Source organism: Panthera leo, chromosome E2, assembly GCF_018350215.1.
Source record: "Panthera leo isolate Ple1 chromosome E2, P.leo_Ple1_pat1.1, whole genome shotgun sequence".
NCBI classification, from domain to species: Eukaryota; Metazoa; Chordata; class Mammalia; order Carnivora; family Felidae; genus Panthera; species Panthera leo.
The window spans coordinates 17,787,152-17,807,522 of NC_056693.1; the positions used below are offsets into that span (position 1 = coordinate 17,787,152).

The window sequence follows — 20,371 nt, forward strand, 5'->3', positions numbered from 1 at the left end:
GTTTTAGAGATCCCCAAACACAGCAGCGATTAACAGTATATACCTCACCAGGAGCACAGGCACCAATGGAATTTTGCACACACAGTACCTAAAGATCACAGCCGGTACTTACTGAGCACATGTTGTGTCCCAGGCTGTGTGTGCACATGAAGTCACTGGATCCTCACAACAGCCCCATGAGACTGATACTCGGATTAATGTTTCCTTTTTATCTTGTTGTGAAATGTATTGTCTATTCAGGGGTATAAAATGCAAATGTAGGGCATTAAAAAATACTTAATAACGTGAACAACTGAATCATCAGGTTAAGAAAGGACAGCCCCCGTGTGCCCCTGCCCAGTTATAGCGCCTCTTCTCTGACTTTTGGGATAATCATTTCATTTACTGTGTTTTCTTTACAGTTTGACCACGCATGTACATATTCCTAACACTGCTGTCACTTCCTTTTCCTTTTTCAGGTGTATTGAACAGAAGAATGCAGCATATCCTGTTTGGTGTCTGGCTTCTTTCACTCACTGCTTTGGGTGTGAGATATTTTATTAATATATATATTTTAAGTTTATTTATTTGGGGGGGATGGGCAGAGAGAGAGAGAGAGAGAGCGAGAGAGAGAGAGGCAGAGAATCCCAAGCAGGCTCTACACTGTCAGGGTGGAGCCCGACATGGGGCTCGAGCCCATGAATTGTGAGATCATGACCTGAGCCAAAACCAAGAACGGGACGCTCAACCGACTAAGCCACCCAGGCGCCCCTCTCCGTGTGTGAAATTTAACCATGTGGTTATACGCATCATTAGCCTGTTCCTTTTTATTGCCGTATAGTAGTCCATTGTGTGAACAGGCCACAATGTAGTTATCCATTCTCCAGCTGACAGAAATCTGGATGGTTTGCAGCTGTTACCCACAGTGCAGTTGTAAACGTTCCTTCCTCTTCATGTTTCCCGATGGCGATGTTCTCGAGGTTCTCTTTCTCTATGTTCTCTACGCTATATGCTCAGCAGGGTACAGCTGGGTTACGGGTTATGAGCATTTGTAAATTTATTCAGTAAGTAACGCTACAATCTTTCCCATTTGAAGATGAAGCACTTGCAACAAGAGAGGTTAAGTAACTTTCCCAAGATCCCAACACCAGACTGCCTTGAACCCAGGGGTCCTGGCTCCGGAGTCGCACTTTCACTTAGCATGGAGAGCACCTAGGAATTGTGAGCCGCTGTGCTGAGGGTGGTTGGGGGCTATTATTGGGACTGTCCTCTCTTGTCCCGTTATTTTGAACTCTGTCCCCCTCAGTTAATAATTAACTGCCCCCCAAGGAGCCTATGATCCTAAAAGATTTGCCTTTCCCTGGCTACTGCCTGGTTAATCAGTCACTGTCCCTGGCCGGGCAAGGGGCACTTGGGAGACCTCTTTACTTGCTGTCGGAGCAGCTGGGGATTCATGATGCTCCGGACCTGTCGTGCGCTCTGTTCCCAGGCTGGGCCCTCCACTGGAGGCTGGCAGGCCCTAAACTTTGATGGTGGGGCTTTTCACCTCAAGGGCACGGGAGAGCTGACACGGGCTTTGCTGGTGTTGCGGCTGTGTGCCTGGCCCCCTCTGGTCACACATGGCCTGGCGGTGAGCAGTGACCCTGGGGACGGGCCTGGGGGGTCCCCAGGGCTGGATTCTGAGCCCTTGCTCTGTGTCACTCCAGCTCCAGGCCTGGTCTCAGCGGCTCCTGGGCTCCCGGCTCTCGGGCGCACTTCTCCGAGCGTCTGTCTACGGGCAGTTTGTAGCTGGTGAGACAGCAGAGGAGGTGAGGGGCTGCGTCCGGCAGCTCCAGGCCCTGGGCCTCCGGCCCCTGCTGGCCGTGCCCACTGAGGAGGAGCCTGACTCAGCTGTCAAGACTGGGTGAGTAGGGGCCAGGCCCTGGGAGGTTGGCAGGAAGGGGGGTGGCGGGCTCCAGAAGCTAATGCCTGCTGGCTGGGCAGTGAGGCCTGGTATGAGGGGAACCTCAGTGCTATGCTTCGGTGTGTGGACCTGTCACGAGGCCTCCTGGAGACCCCTGGCCCGACTGGGAACATCCTTATGCAGCTGAAGGTGACGGCGCTGACCAGCACTCGGCTCTGTGTAAGGGACAGACCGGATGGGGGAGGGGGGTATGGCTGCCTACCAGGTCCTCCTCACCACTCCACCCATTACCCTATTCCAGAAGGAGCTAACCACGTGGATCAGAAGACCAGGGGCTTCCTTGGAGCTGAGTCCTGAGAGGCTGGCAGAAGCCATGGACTCTGGGCAGGTAAAGACCTCAGGCTGGGGGAGAATGGATGGTTGGTGGGGAATGTGGGGGGAGCAGAGTTCTCTGTACTTGGATGTAGCAACCACCTGTAAGCGGGATATTCAAACTGTGTAGCTACTGCTACTCCCCAGGCTTAGAATAATCAGAATAAGTATGCTATAGCCCTGGGGTCTGGTCGGAAGAGATGGAATATGGGTCATCTGGGGGTCTTGGGGAGGGGCCTGGGGGCTGGGAGTTCTCAGAGGAGGGAGTGAGATAGTGGCTCTTTACCAACTAGAAGAAAGTAATCAGTATTTGGTCAATCAATTCAGCTATGCTATGTGCTGAATGGCTGGGAGTTGTGATTAGGCCAGTGGGGTTTTGGTTAATTCATCCATTCCTTTCTTTTTATTTGCATACACTATTTTTACCCTCCCTGCCATTGGCATCTGGCTTCGTGATGAACAGAGGGGCCCTCCTCCTCCCTGGGTCACTTGCTTTCCTTGGCATCCCTAAGAGCATCACACCTGGTTTTCCTTTTTCATCTCTGCTGGCTCATTCTCCATCCTTTTGGGCTCTTCTCTGCCTGTCTCTTAAATATGGAGGTTCCCCAAGGCTAGGTCCTGGCTCCCTCCTCCTTACTCCTTAATCCCTTCAATGGGGCCTTCTTACCCACCCTATAGCCTCAGTTTCCCCAGTCTGTACTAATGAGGTCCACGTTTATCTCCAGCCCTAGCTTTTTCCCTGAGCCCCTGGATATCCTCCAGACCCCTCACACCTAGCAGGTCCTACCCTGGCTTGAGTGTCTCGCCAAGGCTGCTGCCCTTCCTGTCCCCATCTCAGAGACAACCCTACCATCCCATGTCTCAGATTTGAGTCCCTACCCTCCCTGGTCTCCACAGTACAATTCACAACTGTCCTGTTCACTGTCATATCCTCAGCCCCTGGCACCTAGACGAGATATGATAAAATAGATGTTAAATAGATGGATAAATGAAGCAAGTGATTTTTAAGCAATAAATTACTAGCGAAGAACTTACTGATCACTCACAATGCACCACACACTGTCCTAAGTGGCTCATATATGTTTGAAGGAAATGTTTACCCTGCCTGTGAGTGGGTATATAGAGTGATGGTTAAGAACTCAGGGTCTGAAGGTGCCTGAGTGGCCCTGTCAAGTTAAGCATCCAACTCTTGATTTCAGCTCAGGTCATTATTTCATAGTTCGTGAGATTGAGCCCCAAGTCAGGCTCTGTGCTGTTAGCATGGAGCCTGCTTTGGATTCTCTCTCTCCCTTTCTCTCTGCCTCTCCCCAACTTGCTCTCTCTCTCTCTTTCTCTCTCAAAATAAATAAATAGACTTAAAAAAAAAATAACTCAGGGTTTGAGGAAGCCGTGTGGCTTCGGACAAGCGGTCTCGCCTCTCTGTGCTTCAGTTTCCCTCTCTGTAAAATGGGGGATGATAATAGTCCCTACTTCAAGGAGGTGAAGATTAAGGGAGGTAAATTCTTGGTGAGGTATGTGAAATAGCACCAGGCACCTCGCAGGACCTCGATGAGGGTGGCCATCGCATACAGCGAGTTTTGCCAGTTTACCCCAGAACTCCCCCGAGACTCTGCCCTCAATCCTCCGATTGAGGAAAAGATGGCTGGGCAGGTGCCCCATCTCTTCCCTCCTTCTGGAGAGTTTTCTCCACTAAGATCCGGGGGAGGTTTGCCATGTTCTCCCAGCCCAATTCTGAGGGAGTTCCATTAGCGGACTTAGGCCTACATCTCCATGTGGATTCTGTTGGATATTAAAGAACCAAGTCCCACCTGTTCCTCCTTCTTTAACTTCCCAATTTCTTTGAACTCACCTGGACTCCTTGCATCACCAGCGGCTCACATTGACCCTTGGAATCCCCATAACAAGATCGTAAGTTAGGGACAAATATTATTTCCACATCACAGATGTGTTAATTCCCTGAATGTTTATTGATCACCTACCATGTACCAGGTGCTGTGCTCCTCCAGGGGTGGAGGGTGGAGGGGACGATGACCAAGACAAACTCCCTGTCCTTGCTGGTCAGGGAGAGGCAAGAGGCACTCAATAATTAAAACCAAAGCCGATATGGAACATGTGTCAGTAGGCATCATAGGGAATAGTAAGGCTGAGGAAAGAGAAAAGACAGCCCCAGATCGGGAGCTGCAAATTTGAACCAGGGAAAACCTCTCTGAGAAGGTGACATTGAAACAAAGACCTGGAGGAGAGGTGGGAGCGAGGTAAGTGGACATCTAGGGGAAGAGTGTTTCCCACAGAAGGAACAGCCAGAGCAAAGGCCCTGAGGCAGGAAGGTGCCAGGCGTGTTGCAAGAATAGCAGGGAGGCGAGTGTGCCTGGAGGGCAGTGAGCTCAGTGTGCCTGGAGGGCAGTGAGCTCGGAGAGCTGAGGAGAGGAAAGCAGAGGGGCCGGGTGGGTGGAGCCTTGTGGGCTGCAGTGAGGCTCTGGCCTTAGATGAGGATACTGAGGTCCTAAGAGACCTAATGCAAGGCAACACTTAATGGCACTTACTATGACCTAGCTACTGTTCTATGCACTTTCTATGTGTTAATTCCTAGTTACCTCACTCACCAACCTTCAGTCTTCTCCCTGGAAAATGGAGCTTGGAATAACTATCTACTGGGATCGTTGTGAAGATTTTATCAATAAGCTAGTATATGAAGTCACTTATTACAAATTGTTTAAAAAATTTTAATGTTTACTTTTTTATTAAAAAATTGTAATGTTTTAATTTATTTTTGAGAGAGAGACACACAGAGTGAGAGCAGGGGAGGGGCAGAGAGAGACGGAGACACAGAATCCAAAGCAGGCTCCAGGCTCCGAGCTGACAGCACAGAGCCCAATGCGGGGCTCGAACCCATGAATGACGAGATCGTGACCTGAGCTGAAGTCGGATGCTTAACTGACTGAGCCACCCAGGCGCCCCATAATTTTTTTTAGAGAGAGACAGTGCTAGCGGTGGAGGGGCAGAGAGGGGGAGAGAATCTTAAGCAGGCTCTGTGCTCAGCCTACAACCTGACAAGGGGCTCGATCTCACAACTCTGAGATCATGACCTGAGCCAAAATCAAGAGTCGGATACTTAACCGACTGAGCCACGCAGACACCCCGGAAATCACTTATTATTATAATGACAACATATATTGAGCGCTTATCATGCGCTGGGCCCCTCCCATTCTTCTGTCAAGGCACACTCCACACAGCAACTCCATGAGGTAGGTGCCATTATCATCTAATCATTGAAAAAATAGACAACAAATGAGGCCCAGAGAGGTTATACCACTCATCCAAGGCCATACAGTAAGTGGTGGAACCAGGATTCAAACCCAGATCCTGGGTTCTTGACCACTTTATTTCCCTCAATAAATAGTATCTGTGTGATACAGCTACTTTTCATATTTCTAACGATTTCTAAACAGTCTTCCCTTCTCGGTGGTGGGGGAGAGGAGACATAGGCCCTGGAAGGATCCAGTAACCCGAGCCATTCTCGCCTCCCCTCCTGCTCCCCCAGGACCTTCAGGTCTCCTGCCTCAACGCCGAGCAAAACCGGCATCTCCAGGCCTCTCTGGGCCGCTTGCACCGGGTAGTACAGGTAACGTCTTCTGTGGCCTGGCCCCACGACACCTCCTGGGCACCCTGACGCCTGACCACGGCCTCTCTCACCCTCAGCACGCCCGGGCCCAGCACGTGAGGCTCCTGGTGGACGCTGAGTACACCTTCCTGAACCCTGCGCTCTCTCTGCTGGTGGATGCCCTGGCCGTGCGCTGGAACAGCCCCGGCGAAGGCGGGCCCTGGGTGTGGAACACTTACCAGGCCTATCTGCAGGTGTGTGGCACGCTCTGGGGGACGGAGGGTGGAGGTCCCGGTGTCCTGACCCGAAGCTGCCGGGGTCCTCTGCCAGGACACACATGAGCGGCTGAGGCTGGCCGCCGAGGCCGCTGACAGGGCTGGCCTGGCCTTCGGAGTGAAGTTGGTACGAGGGGCATATCTGGACAAGGAGAGAGCGACGGCTCGGCACCAAGGGACAGAAGACCCCACTCAGCCTGACTATGAGGCTACCAATCGGAGGTAGGACTGGGCCAGACAGGCCTCTGAGATAAATGATAACCTCTAACCTCTCATCAGAGCGCACTACATGATGCTGAGCTTCCTGTGGATGTCCATGTGTTACTTCCTCTCCCCGGTTTAGGACATCGTCCCTTCCCACCCTGAACAGCAGCCTCCTCTTCGGGCTCCCTGCATCCTCCTTTGTCCCTCCCCCTCCCCAGTCTATTCCTTACCGGCAACCAGAGGGAGTCTATTAATATTGAAGTCAAATCCTGTCCCTCTTCAGTTCAAAACCCTTCCGTGGCTCCCACTGCACCTCAATAAACCCCAAATCCTTAAAGCAGCCCACAGCTCCCTCATGATCTGAGCTTGTCACCTCTCTGACTTCTCTTCCTCCCACTCTGCTCCTCACTCACTGCACTCCAGCCACACTGGCCTCCTCGATGATCCACAGGGCCTTTGCACTTCCTGTTCCCACTGCCTAGAATGTTCTCCTCCACACAGCTGTATGGCTCAATCCCTCACCTCCTTACGTCTTCACTTATTGGTACCTTCTCAGGGGACCTTCCCTGCCCTCCCTATCAAAAACTAGAACGCCCACACCTACTCTCTTCCTGAATTTATTTTTCTCTTTAGCCCTTACTTACTGGCATCTGAGGTTCTATACACTTTTGTATTCAATTGCACATTGTCTGTCTCCCCCCTCTCTAGAGTGCGGGCTTGGGAGGGCAGGGGTTTCTGTTTTGTTCATTGCTGAACACCCAGTGCTTAGAATCATGCCTTCCACATGGTAGCTTCTGTACAGGTCTGTTCAAAACATAAATAAACAACCACAAGAAGTAGGTACTATTATTATTACCCCCCATTTCAGAGGGAGGAACCCAAGCACGGAGAGATGGAATCACTTACCCAAGGTCACATAGCTCGTAAGTGGCAGGGCCACGTTTTGAACCCAGCAGGCTGGCCCTACAACCTGCATTCTTACTCACCTCAAATCATAGTGTGCTGGGAGCAAAATACGGGTGAGCTCCTTGGGCCCCCATCCCAGGACCCTAGGAAGGAGGAAATTGTTCCTTTACCACATACTCTCTGATCACCTAATTTAGATCAGGACCTGTGCTGGACCCTGGTTCCAGTATCAACCAAGGTGGTCCCCAGGCCCTGTCTGTGTAAAGCTTACAAAGTCTACCTCCATTTCACATTGGATCCAGAAGAGGTTTCTAGAGACGCAGGGACTGACCCAAGTTTACGAGGCAAGTGGTCAAGCCATGGCTGGAAGTGAGGCTTGCCTCCAAGGCCCATGAGGGCTCCTACATACGGTTGTGCCCCACAGGCTTAATCACTGGCACCATTATTATTTCTTTTTACTAAGATATAATTCATATACCATAAAATTCACCGCTTTAAAGTATACAATTCAGTGCATTTTAGTATATTCACAAGGTTGTGCAACCGTCGCCGCTAATTCCAGAACATTTCATCACCCCCCAAAAGAAACCCTGCATCCATTAGCAGCAGTCACTCCCCATTCCTCTAATCTTTCTGTCTCTGTGGATTTGCATATTCTGGACATTCCCTATCAACGGAGTCGTAGAATGTATGGCCTTTCGTGCCTGGCCCCTTTCACTTAGCATAATGTTCTCAGGGTTCAACCATGTTGTTGGATGAATCAGTACTTCATTCCCTCATACGTCCAAATAATATTCCACTGTATGGACGTACCACATTTTGTTTGGCCACTCATCAGCTGACAGGCATTTGGATCGCTTCCACCTTGGGCCATTGTGACTAGTGCTGCTATGAACATTCCTGAGCACATTTTTGTGCAAATATACACTTCCAATTCGCTTGACAGCTCAATCCTCTAGGAGTGGAATCACTGGGTTATACAGTAACTCCCTATTTAACTTTGTGAGGAACTGCCAGATGGTTTTCCAAAGCTGCTGCACCTTTTTACATTCGCACATTATACATTCTGAATACATAATAAATTTGTGTGATTAAAAATCACAATGATTCAAAAATGAATACAGACATACCTCACTTCCACCCAAATCCCCATCTCATTTTGGAGATGTTTATCTCCTAAGTTCCTTTATGCATAAATAGGCAAACGCAAAGGTTTTGTGTGTCAGTGTACGAAAGGTATCATGCCTGCACACCGCTCCCTGTTTTTCCACTCAACTGCTTATTTTAAAGGAAGAACAGTCTAATGATAATAAACGCAGGCCCTGAAGCATCAGACAGCCTGGGTTGAAATCCCAGCCCAGCCACTTCTAGCTGTGTGACCTGGGGGCAAGCTTCAGTCTTCCCCTCTGTAAAATGGAAATAACCAGAACGTCTACCTCATGGAGCTGACCTGAGAGTCAGAAGAGTGAATGTATGTGTGTCAGGCAGGACCCCAGAGGAAACGGAATTCCAAGCAAAGGGCTTTAACTACAAAGAAACGTAGTAAAATGCACTCTCTTTATAGAGAATAGGAATATTGAGGAAGCCCGGAACCTACAACAGCATGAGGCTCTTAGGGCCCTTGTGCCGTAGCTGAGGAAGAGGGGCCACCCTAGAGGAGATGTGGCCACCCACAGAGCAGACAGGGTGAGCCAGGGAGGGGGCAGAGGGGTGAACTACCCCAAGCTCTCTCTCCTTCCACCTTCTGATCTCCTGCCCATTACACCATGGGTGACACAGGCCATAAACGTCAGTTTCCTGGGTAGGGGGCAGAGGAGGTCAGAGGACAGATCTGGCAGTCTGTCCAACTCGACTAGCCTAGTACATGAAGTCCTTAGGGTAGCGCTTGGCCTGCAGCAAGCTGGGAAAGCATTTGCCAGTCATCTTACCTTTCCACATCGGTGCCCAAGAGGGTCCTCATCCCTTCTCACGGCTGCCCGGCCCTCCACTCTCCATTGTGTGCCACCATTTGTTTCCGCCAGTCTCCACTTACAGACAGTTGGGTTATTGCTACTCGTGTTCTGTAGATAATGCTGCAGTGAATGACCTTAGGTAAATTTCATCTTGTGCACGTGATGTGGCCCTTTGCTGTGAGACTGCCCTTGTGCCAGGGGCTTTGACACCCTCATCTTACTCCATCCTCAGCAGCGCTGTTAGGTGAACTTGAATTGTTACAGGAGAGGAAAAAGGCTCAGAGAAGGGCTAACCCTTGCACCTGGTGCAGGTGCAACGGAGGGACTTTCTGACTCCAGAGTACTTGCCCTTAGGCACCCCACCTCCCAAGGACAGGAGCCCTTAGTCCCTGGGGACTGACCCTTAATCAGCGGGTGCCATAAGCTGAAGAGATCATCTCCCTTCAGCTATAGCCGCTGTCTGGAGCTGATGCTGACCCATGTGTCCCACCGTGGCCCCATGTGCCACCTCATGGTGGCTTCCCACAATGAGGAATCTGTTCGCCAGGCAACCAAGCGGTATGTAGAAGAATGGAAATAGGTACCCACAAGAAGGCCCCCTTCCTTCCTCTCCCTTGCTCACATGCCAGGGTGGGCAGAGGGGTGGGTGGGGGACGTGGAATAGGGGGAGGAACGGTGAGGGGCCAGTAGGTCCACAGGGGTTCTGGGGAGGCTGTTCAGACTGAACAAGACATTGCTCCTTATTTGCTGGGGCACAGAGAGGTCTGAGGGTCCCAGGGAAGGAGGTGGGACTCACTGGAGAGCTTTCCAGGGGCTTGAGAGCAGTGGTTATCTATCACTGGGTTTGGAAGTACTTCAAAATTTTAGTAACTGAAACAGCCATATGACTGCATAATGGCTGCTTTCAGCTCTGAATCCAGCCACTGTCTGACTTGACGATGTGGCCTTGTTTGTAGCATGTGGGAGCTGGGCATTCCTTTGGATGGGCCCGTCTGTTTTGGACAACTTCTTGGGATGTGTGACCACGTCTCCTTGGCATTAGGTATGTGAATGGCCCCTTCTCCCCATACCCGACCACCATGCCCCACCCAGTCCTAGGCCTCATTCCCTCCCAGCCACATCCCTTCTCGCATTCCCAACCAATGCCTGGCCAACCTCCCATCCAGACCTTTCCGGATACATCTGTTGTTCCCATTATCTGAAGGCCCTGCCTGCCTGTCTCTGAGCCTGCTGTCTGTTGGTTTTGTTGGTTCTTGAACATGGTGTCTTATTTCCTGTGTGCTTTGTTATCTTTCCTGTGTTGTTCCCCTGGGTCTGAGACCAGAAGATTTATGTTTTCTTCTGCAGGCAGTAAGGGGTACAAAACCACTTTACCCTAAATTCAGAGCTTGAGGTTTCTTGAGGCATCTCAGTGATGCAACTTTGAGCTACAAATATGTGAGAGGGCTGATCCAAGGCCTCAGTCTCTCAGAGATGGGTTTCTGTTTTCTTCTGTGCTCCACTTATGGTCAAGGCCATCATTCCCTGCGAGTGGGGGAAGGTGGGAGGGTTGACTTCTGGTTAGCTCTTACATGGAGGGTGCAGCTTAACTTGGGGGAGTTCCCCATTACAACTCTCACCCTGGCCAGGCTCTGGGCCTCGATCTCTGCACCCCCTCAACTCTGCAAAGTCATAAAATAGCAGCTCACTTTTGCCTTCAGGGTGGAAGGACTTCCTGTGCATCCCTTCCCTCCGGGTGCTCACTTTCTCTTAATTTTGGATTAGTAAGCTCCTTACTCTTTTGGCAGTATTTTTATAACTTTAAGAAGATTTTCTAGGGGCGCCTGGGTGGCGCAGTCGGTTAAGCATCCGACTTCAGCCAGGTCACGATCTCGCGGTCCGTGAGTTCGAGCCCCACGTCAGGCTCTGGGCTGATGGCTCGGAGCCTGGAGCCTGTTTCCGATTCTGTGTCTCCCTCTCTCTCTGCCCCTCCCCCGTTCATGCTCTGTCTCTCTCTGTCCCAAAAATTAAAAAAAAAAAAAAAAAAAGAAGATTTTCTAAACGTTTACTGCAGGCTTTCTAGTTTTCTAAGTGGGAGATTTTATCCAACTCACCTAGTCTGCCATGTTCTCCGAAATGAAAGTCTCTGTTCCAGATGGGGCCTCACCCCAAACAGGTGTTCATACCCTGCCAACACTCTCCCCACAGGGCAGGCCGGCTATGCCGTGTATAAGTCCATCCCTTATGGTTCCCTGGAGGAGGTGATCCCCTACCTGATCCGGAGGGCCCAGGAGAACCGGAGTGTGCTGCATGGTGCCCGCAGGGAACAGAAGCTGCTCAGCCAAGAACTTCGGAGGAGGCTGCTGGGGCGGGGCCTGAGGGTTCCCCATTAGCACCCTCAGGGGTCCTGTGGTTAATAAAGATCCTGAGAGCTATTGCCCAGGCCGCTGTCCTGCACTGAAGCCGCCTCCTTGGGGAAGGACTAATCTCAACCTCAGTCAGCCCATGCTAGGGAGACCTTTAGCTGACCCTGGAGCCCAGCAAGGGCATTGATCAAAGACTTATGATGCCTCTCCCTAACCCCAAGGCACCCTATCCTGCAATGGGCCTGGGATCAGTCAAGTAACTGATGTGGGTGCTTTCTTAACTCCAGTGGATGTCCAGATAAAGAGTAGACTTTGAGGTACTGCATCAAGAGGCCGGGAGGGACAGAGGGAAGAGGCAAACCACCCATTCACTTGGTAAGCATTTACTGAGGCTCCTTCTGAGCTACACTCTGAGGTGAACAAGGCTGAGGACACAACAGTGCGAAGACAACTCTGCAGGCCCTGCCTCGCAGAGCTTAGTCAGTAGTGGTAGACAGATCTGTCTTCACACAATGACAGCCTGGTGGATCAAGAGGGCTTCCCAGAGCATTCATAAGACTAACCAAGTGAATGCTGAGCACAGCATTCAAAAGCAAGGGCATATGCATAGACAGAAGAGTGTGGAACAGACGGGGGAGTGGGGAGACAGGGATGGAAGGGTAGGCAGGCCAGATGATGCCATCTTTGATGCCAGACTTCAGGGCTTGGACTCTGTCCCAGGGGCGTCAGGATGCCCTGCGGAGTCGGGACAGTTTCAGGTAAGGGAGGGACAGAGTTAGGCCTGGCTTAATAAGATTTCCCTGGTGCCATGGAGAGGGTGTACCATAGTGGGGCGACAGGCTGGGAGCCGGAAGGAAGCTGGGGTAAGAAATCCCTGCAGGCAGCCGGAGCATGGCAGGGCTGTAACAAACTGAGGAGGGGGCTGGCTGATGGAAAGGACACTCAGGAGGCTGAGTGGATAGGCCCTCAGCAGACAGACTGGATGGGAGGGAGACATTGCAGGGAGAGGCCCAAGGCTCTGGCTTGAAGAGGGGGGACCCTGAGATGGGGATTGGGGAAGAAGTGCAGTTTGGGGGAGATATTACGGCAAGCGTGGGACCCAGTGGATGTGAGGGTCCCAGGGGATTCCCAGGGGGAGGTGTCCAGGACACTGCGGGCCCCAGGTTTGGGTCAAAGAGATGAGGCTGGGGCAAGGAAAGGGAGGAAACAGCCCACGGGGATGGTGAGAAGCGTGGGAAGAAGACAGCCAAGGACAGGGATGAGGAAAGGCCCACCACCTCCAACAAGTCCTGGGGCAGGCGTAATCAGGGGGTAACGTAGGGCACAGCCCACAGCTCTGGGGTGGACATCGCTTTTTCTTTTCTCGCGTCACTTCAGGGCTGGAAGGGCGCCTCTCAGGGGTGGGGGCTACTGCGCAAGCGCAAACGTGGCGGGAGGGGGCACTGATGCGCATGCGCCGCTGCTTCCCGCTCAGCCCGCCAGAGCTAGCGTGCCTGGGTCACGTGGCAGTCACGTAGTGCTTGCTGTGAGAGCCCAACGGTAGGTGCCAAGACCCCTGGGCTGGGCCCTAGGCCCCCAAACCTTCCTAGAGCTTACTGGGCCCTCAGCTCTTGGCCAGACCCGCCCCCAGGCCTCCCTCTCCCTCCTTCCCATCCTTGGTGGCCCGCAGACCCTACCCTTTATCAGACTCTGGCTCCCAGCCCACAGGCACAGGCCTCAGATCCCCTTCTTCCTCAGTCCCTTCCCCCAGCGCGGAGATCCCAACCCAGCACCCAGAGGTTTCCCTGAACCTCAGTCCACATCCCCGGACCTCAGACCTTCTCCCAGCCCTCAGACCCTGCCCTCAGACTGTCTTCCTCCCTTTGATCCCCTTGCATAGCCTGGAGACCCTGCCCCTTCTCAGGTCCCAACCCTCAGGCCCCTCTTCCTCCAGACCCTTTTCCTAACCCCCTAGACTCCTTTCCTACGCTCAGATCCTATCCCTGGAGGTCCTTACACCTCCCTGAGATGGAGTGCCCAGCCCTCAGACTCCCTTAGACCCCAGACTTGCGGGTTGTAGCTCCCAGAGCCCACCCCTTTGCACCTTCAAACGCCTGACAACAAATCAGACCCCTCCTGACTCCCCTGCCTTTCTCACACTGCCCTCCAGGACTCCCAGCCGGCTCTGTTTTTATTGCCCCCAGAGGTCCTGTCTTCACTTTCTCCTGCCCTCATGAGACCCCCTGGGTGATCCCCACCCAGGAGCTGACTGAGTCCGGAGCCCACAGATGCCCTCCCCGCGCTCTCGATTCCCCGTGGAGCTGGGCTCTGTTAGGGATCCAGAAGCCCAGGTGGGACAACTGCATCGCCTGGCTGCAGCTGGGGGCCCAGGCTGGGGCCTCACGCGGCTCCTGCGCAGAGGTGAGGGTCTGGCTGCTGCAGTTGCCTGTGGGGCAAGATCAGGAGGCAGTACAGAAGGTGTGACTTTAGCTAGCCAGTCAACGGCTGTGTAGCGGGCACCTGTTGTCCGTGATGGGGATTTAGGGGTGAAGCTAACTTTCTGGGTCATTTCAAATGGAATCTATTAAGAGAATTTAAGAGAATGGTGAAGATGAAGTAGATACATTGAAAAGGATGGCTTTTTGGATGGGGTGATACTTGTCCCACATTATAAAAGTTGGTCATGCAAAAACCTGGGGAAGGGCACTTCAGAAGGGTGGAATAGCCATTGCAAAGGCCCTGAAGTCCAAACAGACTGGGTATGTGTAAGTAGCCTTGGAGCGAGGGGGCTCAGAGAGAGGGCTGAAGCTAAGAGGCTGCGGGTGCAGACAGGAAAGGGCCTCGAAAGTAGTGTGTGAATTTTGTTAGATTTTGTTCTGTGTGTGATGGGAAAGCATTGGAGTTGTAAGCAGGAAATGAAGGTCTAATTTACAATTTCAATTTTTTCATTGATTTTTGTAAGTCGATTGTGTATCTGGCTACTACTTTCTGAGCTTAAGTAATCGTTGTAATTTTTGGTTCTTTTACATTTTTTGTTACCTGAGGATGGTGACAGTTTGGCCCAGCCCTTTAAACTCGAATTCTTTTTTTTTCTCACGTGAGGTGTTGGCCAGAACCCCTGAACTTTGTTGTGGGTGGATAGCTCTTTCCTTCTTGACATTAAAGGGAATTAATCTGTATTTCTGCATTAAGTATCGTGCTTACTCTTGGGTTTTGGTTTATAATTTTTATGAAGTGAGGAAGTTCCCATCTATTCTTAGTTTTTGAGATATTCCCCTCACCCCCAGTCATAAGTAGGCATTGAATTTTATCAGGTGCTTTTTCTGTATCTACTGAGTCAAATGTGATTTTTGTTCTTTAATCCACGAATGTCTTTTCCTACGTTGATTTTGTTATGTTGAATCATCCTTGATTTTTGGGAATAAATCTATTGGGTAATCCCTTTTACTTTATTTAGGGGGGTTGCATATATGATCATAAATGGAATTGAAATATACTTTCATTTTTGGTTCTGGAAGTTCATCTCGTTTTGGAATTAAAGTCTTACTAGCTTCATAAAGGGAGCCTTGCCCTCTTTTTCTCTTTTTTTGTTTTTGGATCATCGTGTATAAGATTACCTATACATGGAATGAAATGATTACCACTGTAATGATTATATCATGCAATGAGGTGTGTTTTAAGAAGATCCTTCTGCAGGGCAAGACAAATGCAGAAACCCAGTTAGGATGCCATTGTGGATGCAGTGAATGTGATATTCGGATGTTCCTAAAGGACCACATCTGGAGGGATTTTGTGACAGAGACCAAGCTGGTTTGGACCAAGTGCATGATTGACTTTAGTCATATCTGCCAAGGACATAGGAGTGCAGGGACAAAGACACCACGCATTTTCCCTCAGTAGGGATAGGGGCTAGGGCCTAGAGGGAGACGGGTGAGTCCAGGGTAGCTGGGAGGAGTGGGCGAATGGGCTTCATGTGCGGTTAGTTACCTGTCCTCATGCAGCAGCCACAGCAATGATGATGGGTGGGGAGAGGAGGGGTTAGCAGGGGGATCTGAGCAGGATGATGGGGGGGAAGGGCTTGGCATAGGCGTGGAGGCTCAGAGGAGACTGCTACTTGGATTCAGCTCTTAGAAGCAATATTCAAAAATAAACTTGAGAGATTTCCTGGTAAAATCCAGAGTTTGCTTTTCTTGAAGAACTGGATGCTGGCCACATGGGATGTGTATCCATACCTGAATTAAAGCTGGGTAGAGGCTGCCTGCCGTGGACAGTGCTTACTCCTGTGAGCCGGAGTCCCTGAGAAGTCCACCTCCCCCTGGCCCCCGGGTACTTTTGTGTGATTTTACCACTTCTGGGACGGCAGATGGGTGTCAGCGTGGCAGGTAGACGTCACCCCTTGTTGCAGCTCTGTGCACTTACTAGTGGTGAGTACTGTGTCGAGGCAAACTCTGAGGCAGAGTCCCCAGTGGCTGGAGGGTGGGGGGTTCCAGGACGTACAGATAGAACCTGGAGTCAAGGGTCACCCAGTCAAGGAGGGACTGTGGGGACTGGAAATTGGCAAAGGTGTTGCCTAGCGGCCCTCAGGACCTCTGCCTCTGGAGTAGAGGGCAGGGAAGTCCTGAGCCTCGCTGCCCCTCAGTTGTCCAGGTCGATGGTGAGAACTCTGCTGGGCAGACGGGGCTCTTCCTTTCGGCGCTGCTGGGCCACAGCTCTGCCGTGCAGCTCCTGCTGACCTTCGGCGCCAACCCTAACCAGTGAGTGGACGGATGGCGGTGCCCCCACGCTCCCAGGTCTCTGAGTCCCAGTCCCAGAGGTCCTGGGAGCCAGGGCTTTCTTCCGAAGACACCTCTCTCCCTCAGGACACCCTCCTATCCCCAGTGACCTCCCCCTTGTTCTCTGAATTAACCCCTTCTTGTCCTCCAGTGACTATTCCCATTCTCCTGGTATCGCCCATGCTCACGGTGATACTCTCACCTCTCAAAGACCCCACCGTGTCCCCCAAGTGACCCCTCCTGTTCTGATATCCACCTGCCACGTTCCTTTCATCCCTCAGTGATCCCATCCTGCCACCTCTTGTCCCTGTTACACCCTTTTCCTAATCCATTTCTGTCCTCATTGTTCTGCTGCAGCCGCTGCCTCGATGGCAGCACGCCTGTGCACGCAGGTGCCTTCTCGGGCCGCCGCCCGGTGGTGCTGCGCCTGTTGCGGGCAGGGGGTGACCTGCGTCTACATGACCAGCAGGGTCGCACGCCTCGGGACTGGGCAGAGCAGGGTGGCGCCAGGCAGAGCCGGGAGGTGAGCGGCGGCCCAGGTAGGGTGGGGGCGTATAGAGTCAGCACCCCGATCTGCTCCAGCGCACCCCGCCCCCATCCAGGTGCTGGAGCTGCTAGAGCTATGCCGAGCCCGCGTAGCAGCACTGGTGCATGGCGGTGCGTTGGCAGCCAGTGCGTCCCTGGGCCAGCTGCAGGCCAGCTCTGTACACCACCTGTGTGGCTCCCTGTGGTTGCCGCGGCTGCTGCGTGCGGACGGGTAACTATCCACGCGTGAAACCCACTCGCCCGCCGCTCCCAGCTACCCTGGACTCACCCCTGTACGTCCCTTTGCCCCAGGGCGCCGAGGCAGGAGCAGACCAGAAGACCCCCCCAAATCCCAGCCTTGGGGTTTGGCCAGGTAAGCGGGAGAGGTTGGGGGAGCAGGGGCCACCCCTGTCCATTTCTTGCCTCATAGTCTCACTCCCCATCCCCAGCTGAGCAGCCTGTGGCCACTGGGGCTGCTGACGGGCATACCCCTCGCGGACCCCAAGGAGCTGCTGCCAGCCCAGGGCGAGCCCGACCGCACCTACGAGAGCAGCTCCCGCACCCTCATGGCCAAGTGAGAGCTAGCCCCCCCAGGCCCCTGCCTAACTGTCCGGCAGAGCTCTGGGAGGTATCCAGCTCTCCTCCTAACCTCACCAGGAAAGCCCCCTTGTCCCAGACCTGCACTCTTACCACCTCCTCATTCTCTAGCCTTCTGTGGAGGGGCCACCCTGTGACAGCTCGGCAGCTGAAGGTACCGGGAACTCAGCCTGATGTGCTGTTGGCCGACCTTCAACACTGCAGGTACCCCCACCCCCACCCCCAGCCTTGCCCTCAGGCTAGCCCTGTCTCACAGACCAGTCTCCTGCCTGCCTGTCCTACTCAAGTGTTTCACAAACAGAAGGCCAGGAACGTGACAGCCGCCAGCGTTATAGTCTTCACCTCCAGGCCAGCGCTTGGCACGGACCCCTCCTACCGGAGTGACCACCCCTCCCCCTGACCGTAAAGTGGCTCCCCGTTCCGCGTGCAGTGTGTTACAGGCCGGATGTAGGGAGGGTACCACAGGTGGGGTGTGAAGTGGGTGCCGGCCCTGCGAGCCAGGTCTCAGTGTCTCCTCTGTCTGGTGGCTGGTGCAGATCGTCAACCCCTGGCACGCGGTGAGCTGTGCCCAGGGGCAGCCCCCACCATGCAGGTTGGGGCCTCCTTGTGAGTGGCCTGATCTCCTCCCACCCAGCACCCTGCACCACCCCAACATGTTGCTGCTGATGGCACTGAGCCCCTCGGCGGACCTGTCAGGGCTGTGCCTCCTCTTCGAACCCGTGTGGCTGGGCTCCCTGCACGTGGTGCTGCACCCACGGGGACCGAGTCAGGGAGGGCCCCGCACTGTGCCAGGCCTGCCGCCCGGCCACCTGCTGCTGCAGGTGCTGGAGGCCCTGCTGTTCCTGCAGGCCCGCTGGCGTGCTCATGGCGGCCTTAGCTCTCATGCCGTGCAGCTGGTACGGCCAGGCCTGGCCAAGGTGGGCAGCCTGGAGCACGGGCGCCCACTGCACCGATGCTGGCTGCCGCCCAGGTGAGTGCCTGCCTCATCTGCCCGCCCCTGTGTCCCTGTCCCGTGGCCACTGGCTCACCAGGCCCCTTGGCCTCCGCAGGCCACAGCAGGGCTACCCCCGGGGAGGCCCAGGCCCAGGGCTACCCCCGCCTCCTGAACTGTACCCATGGCTGCCACTTGAGCTCATCTGCGGTGACGTGCCTGCCGCCACCTCAGATCTCTACAGCTTCTGCATCCTGGCCCAGGAGGTCTTCACCGGTCAGTGAGTGATCCTACACCCCGCCCCACGGAGGTACCTGTACTGTTTCGGTCCCCCAGTCATGCTTCCTCACAGGAGAGCTGCCCTGGGCTGGGAGAAAGGGGCCTGAAGTGAAGGCTAAATTGGAGGCAGGTGAGAGCCCGGCCCTGGATCCCCTGGTACCAGCCCCCTACCAGGCCCTGGTTCAGGCTGGGCTGGGCCTAGGGCCCGCTGACCGCTGGGGCAGCCTGCAGAGTACTCGATACCTGCTGCGGGAGGCCATGGCCCAGGTACAGGGCAGGTTGGCAGGGTGGGTGGTAGCCATGGAGCCTTAGGCAGGACCCACGTCCCATACTCAGCCTCCTTCCCCAGGACTCCACTCCTGAGGTGAGCTCCCGGAAGCATTGGCCCACACGGTACCTTTCATCCCAGGGTTCCCCACCAGGTGAGAGGGCAGGGAGTGGGTGGGAGCAGGTGGTGAGCTCAGCTCTGCTCTCCCCATTCCAACCAGCTGGTCTGTCCCCCCAGAGACACTGTACTGTGAGGTGGCTCCCAGAGCCAGGACTATACCCAGGCCTGTGCCCCCTGTGATGCCCCTAGGCCCCTCCCCATGCCAGGTAGGAGCCAGAGCAGGGACATGGAGGACCAAGGGAGCTGTGGGGCACCTGGGCAGGCCCTGCCAGCTCTCTGCCATGGCTCTTTGCAGGCCCCGGAGACTCCTGAGACCCCAGGCCACAGCAGAGTCCAGAGGGGCACAGCCTGGGACTCAGGCAGCAGCTTGACTCTAGGCAGCCTGAGCCCCAGCCCCAGCCTCTACCCAGGCTTCAGCCCCGCAGCCAGGGTCAGCCTGCACCGCTGCCTGGAGCCCAGCTCAACAGTATGGACACCCGCAGGGCCCTGTGCAACCATTCATTTGTTAATCTTTTACCCCTCACCCCAGGTGTCACCAACCCCAGTATCCCTGGCTGCTTCCCCTTTGACCAGGGACTCACAGGACACCCCAACTTTCCTGTCACTCACCTGTGCCCCCCTGACCAACTCTATTTCACCCAGGGCCCTGTCCTGTGCTCCAGCCATCAGGACTCAGCCTCCCTTCTAGGGACCCAGGGCTCTTTGGAGGAGTTTGAGAGGAAGTTCTCAGTCACGATTCAAGCCCTGCAGGGGCTGTGGCATCACACACACAGGGCTGCCCTGCGGGGCCCCTCTGCCGTGTGAGCCTAGCCCCTGCCTGCTGACCCACAAGGAGGCCTCCCACACCCTGGAGGCTGCTGGCAGGGAAGGCCATGAGGGCAGGTGAAGCAGAGGACCCTGAGCCTATCCCCTGCCCCATGCCACCTTCCCGGGCACCCTCTATGGCCACTGGGTGGCAGCTCCAGCCTTTTTCCCCTGCAGGTGCCCAGTCCTGAGCTGATCAAAGGAGATCTCTTCTCCAGCCTGCAGAAGTGAGAAATGGGCCCTGCTGGGGGACCCCGGACCCCTTCCTCACCCCCGGGGTAACCTTGGCTCCACCCCTATCCCACTACTCCCCAGGATGGACCTGCTGGAGGAGGTCATAGCAGAGCTGCAAGGTGGATGCCAACTCGGAGACAAGCCCAGCCTCGACCCCACTCCTGACACAGATTCTTAGGGTGCCCATGACTGCCTCCCTGAAGATATCACTGCTCAGAGCCTCCCAGGAATGGTTCCCTGTTCAGCACTTGCTGAAATAATAAAGTGATAAAGCAGCCTATCTGTCTCTGCCTCTTTGTTCACTGCATCTGGCTCCAGCATGACA

The 20,371-nt window shown here is 54.0% G+C and overlaps 2 protein-coding genes across 10 annotated transcripts; both read left to right on the forward strand.

The window, feature by feature from the left end:
- The first annotated feature begins 1,425 nt into the window (after positions 1-1,425).
- Positions 1,426-11,621, forward strand: PRODH2 (proline dehydrogenase 2). Its single transcript, XM_042919094.1, has 10 exons — positions 1,426-1,609; positions 1,686-1,882; positions 1,963-2,101; positions 2,184-2,270; positions 5,796-5,876; positions 5,954-6,109; positions 6,186-6,352; positions 9,640-9,750; positions 10,149-10,234; positions 11,380-11,621. Exons 1-10 carry the CDS (start codon positions 1,433-1,435, stop codon positions 11,562-11,564), a joined length of 1,386 nt encoding a protein of 461 aa, XP_042775028.1. The 5' UTR covers positions 1,426-1,432; the 3' UTR covers positions 11,565-11,621.
- A 1,418-nt stretch (positions 11,622-13,039) lies between these two features.
- LOC122208205 (inactive serine/threonine-protein kinase TEX14-like) lies at positions 13,040-20,324 on the forward strand. Of its 9 annotated transcripts, XR_006197150.1 has the most exons (16): positions 13,083-13,937; positions 16,156-16,270; positions 16,646-16,811; positions 16,891-17,045; positions 17,126-17,186; positions 17,263-17,387; positions 17,522-17,614; positions 18,045-18,380; positions 18,460-18,617; positions 18,694-18,887; positions 18,970-19,042; positions 19,126-19,214; positions 19,304-19,474; positions 19,651-19,890; positions 19,990-20,039; positions 20,128-20,169. XR_006197150.1 is itself a non-coding variant. In XM_042919032.1 (15 exons), the coding sequence occupies exons 1-15, from the start codon at positions 13,805-13,807 to the stop codon at positions 20,222-20,224; spliced, it is 2,016 nt and encodes a 671-aa protein (XP_042774966.1). In that variant the 5' UTR covers positions 13,083-13,804; the 3' UTR covers positions 20,225-20,324. The 9 variants fall into 9 exon arrangements, 7 of the variants coding, with proteins under 7 accessions (XP_042774962.1, XP_042774963.1, XP_042774966.1 ...); XR_006197149.1 differs by having other exon boundaries at positions 19,651-20,039; positions 20,128-20,172; XM_042919032.1 differs by lacking the exon at positions 19,651-19,890 and having other exon boundaries at positions 20,128-20,324.
- Positions 20,325-20,371: the final 47 nt, after the last annotated feature.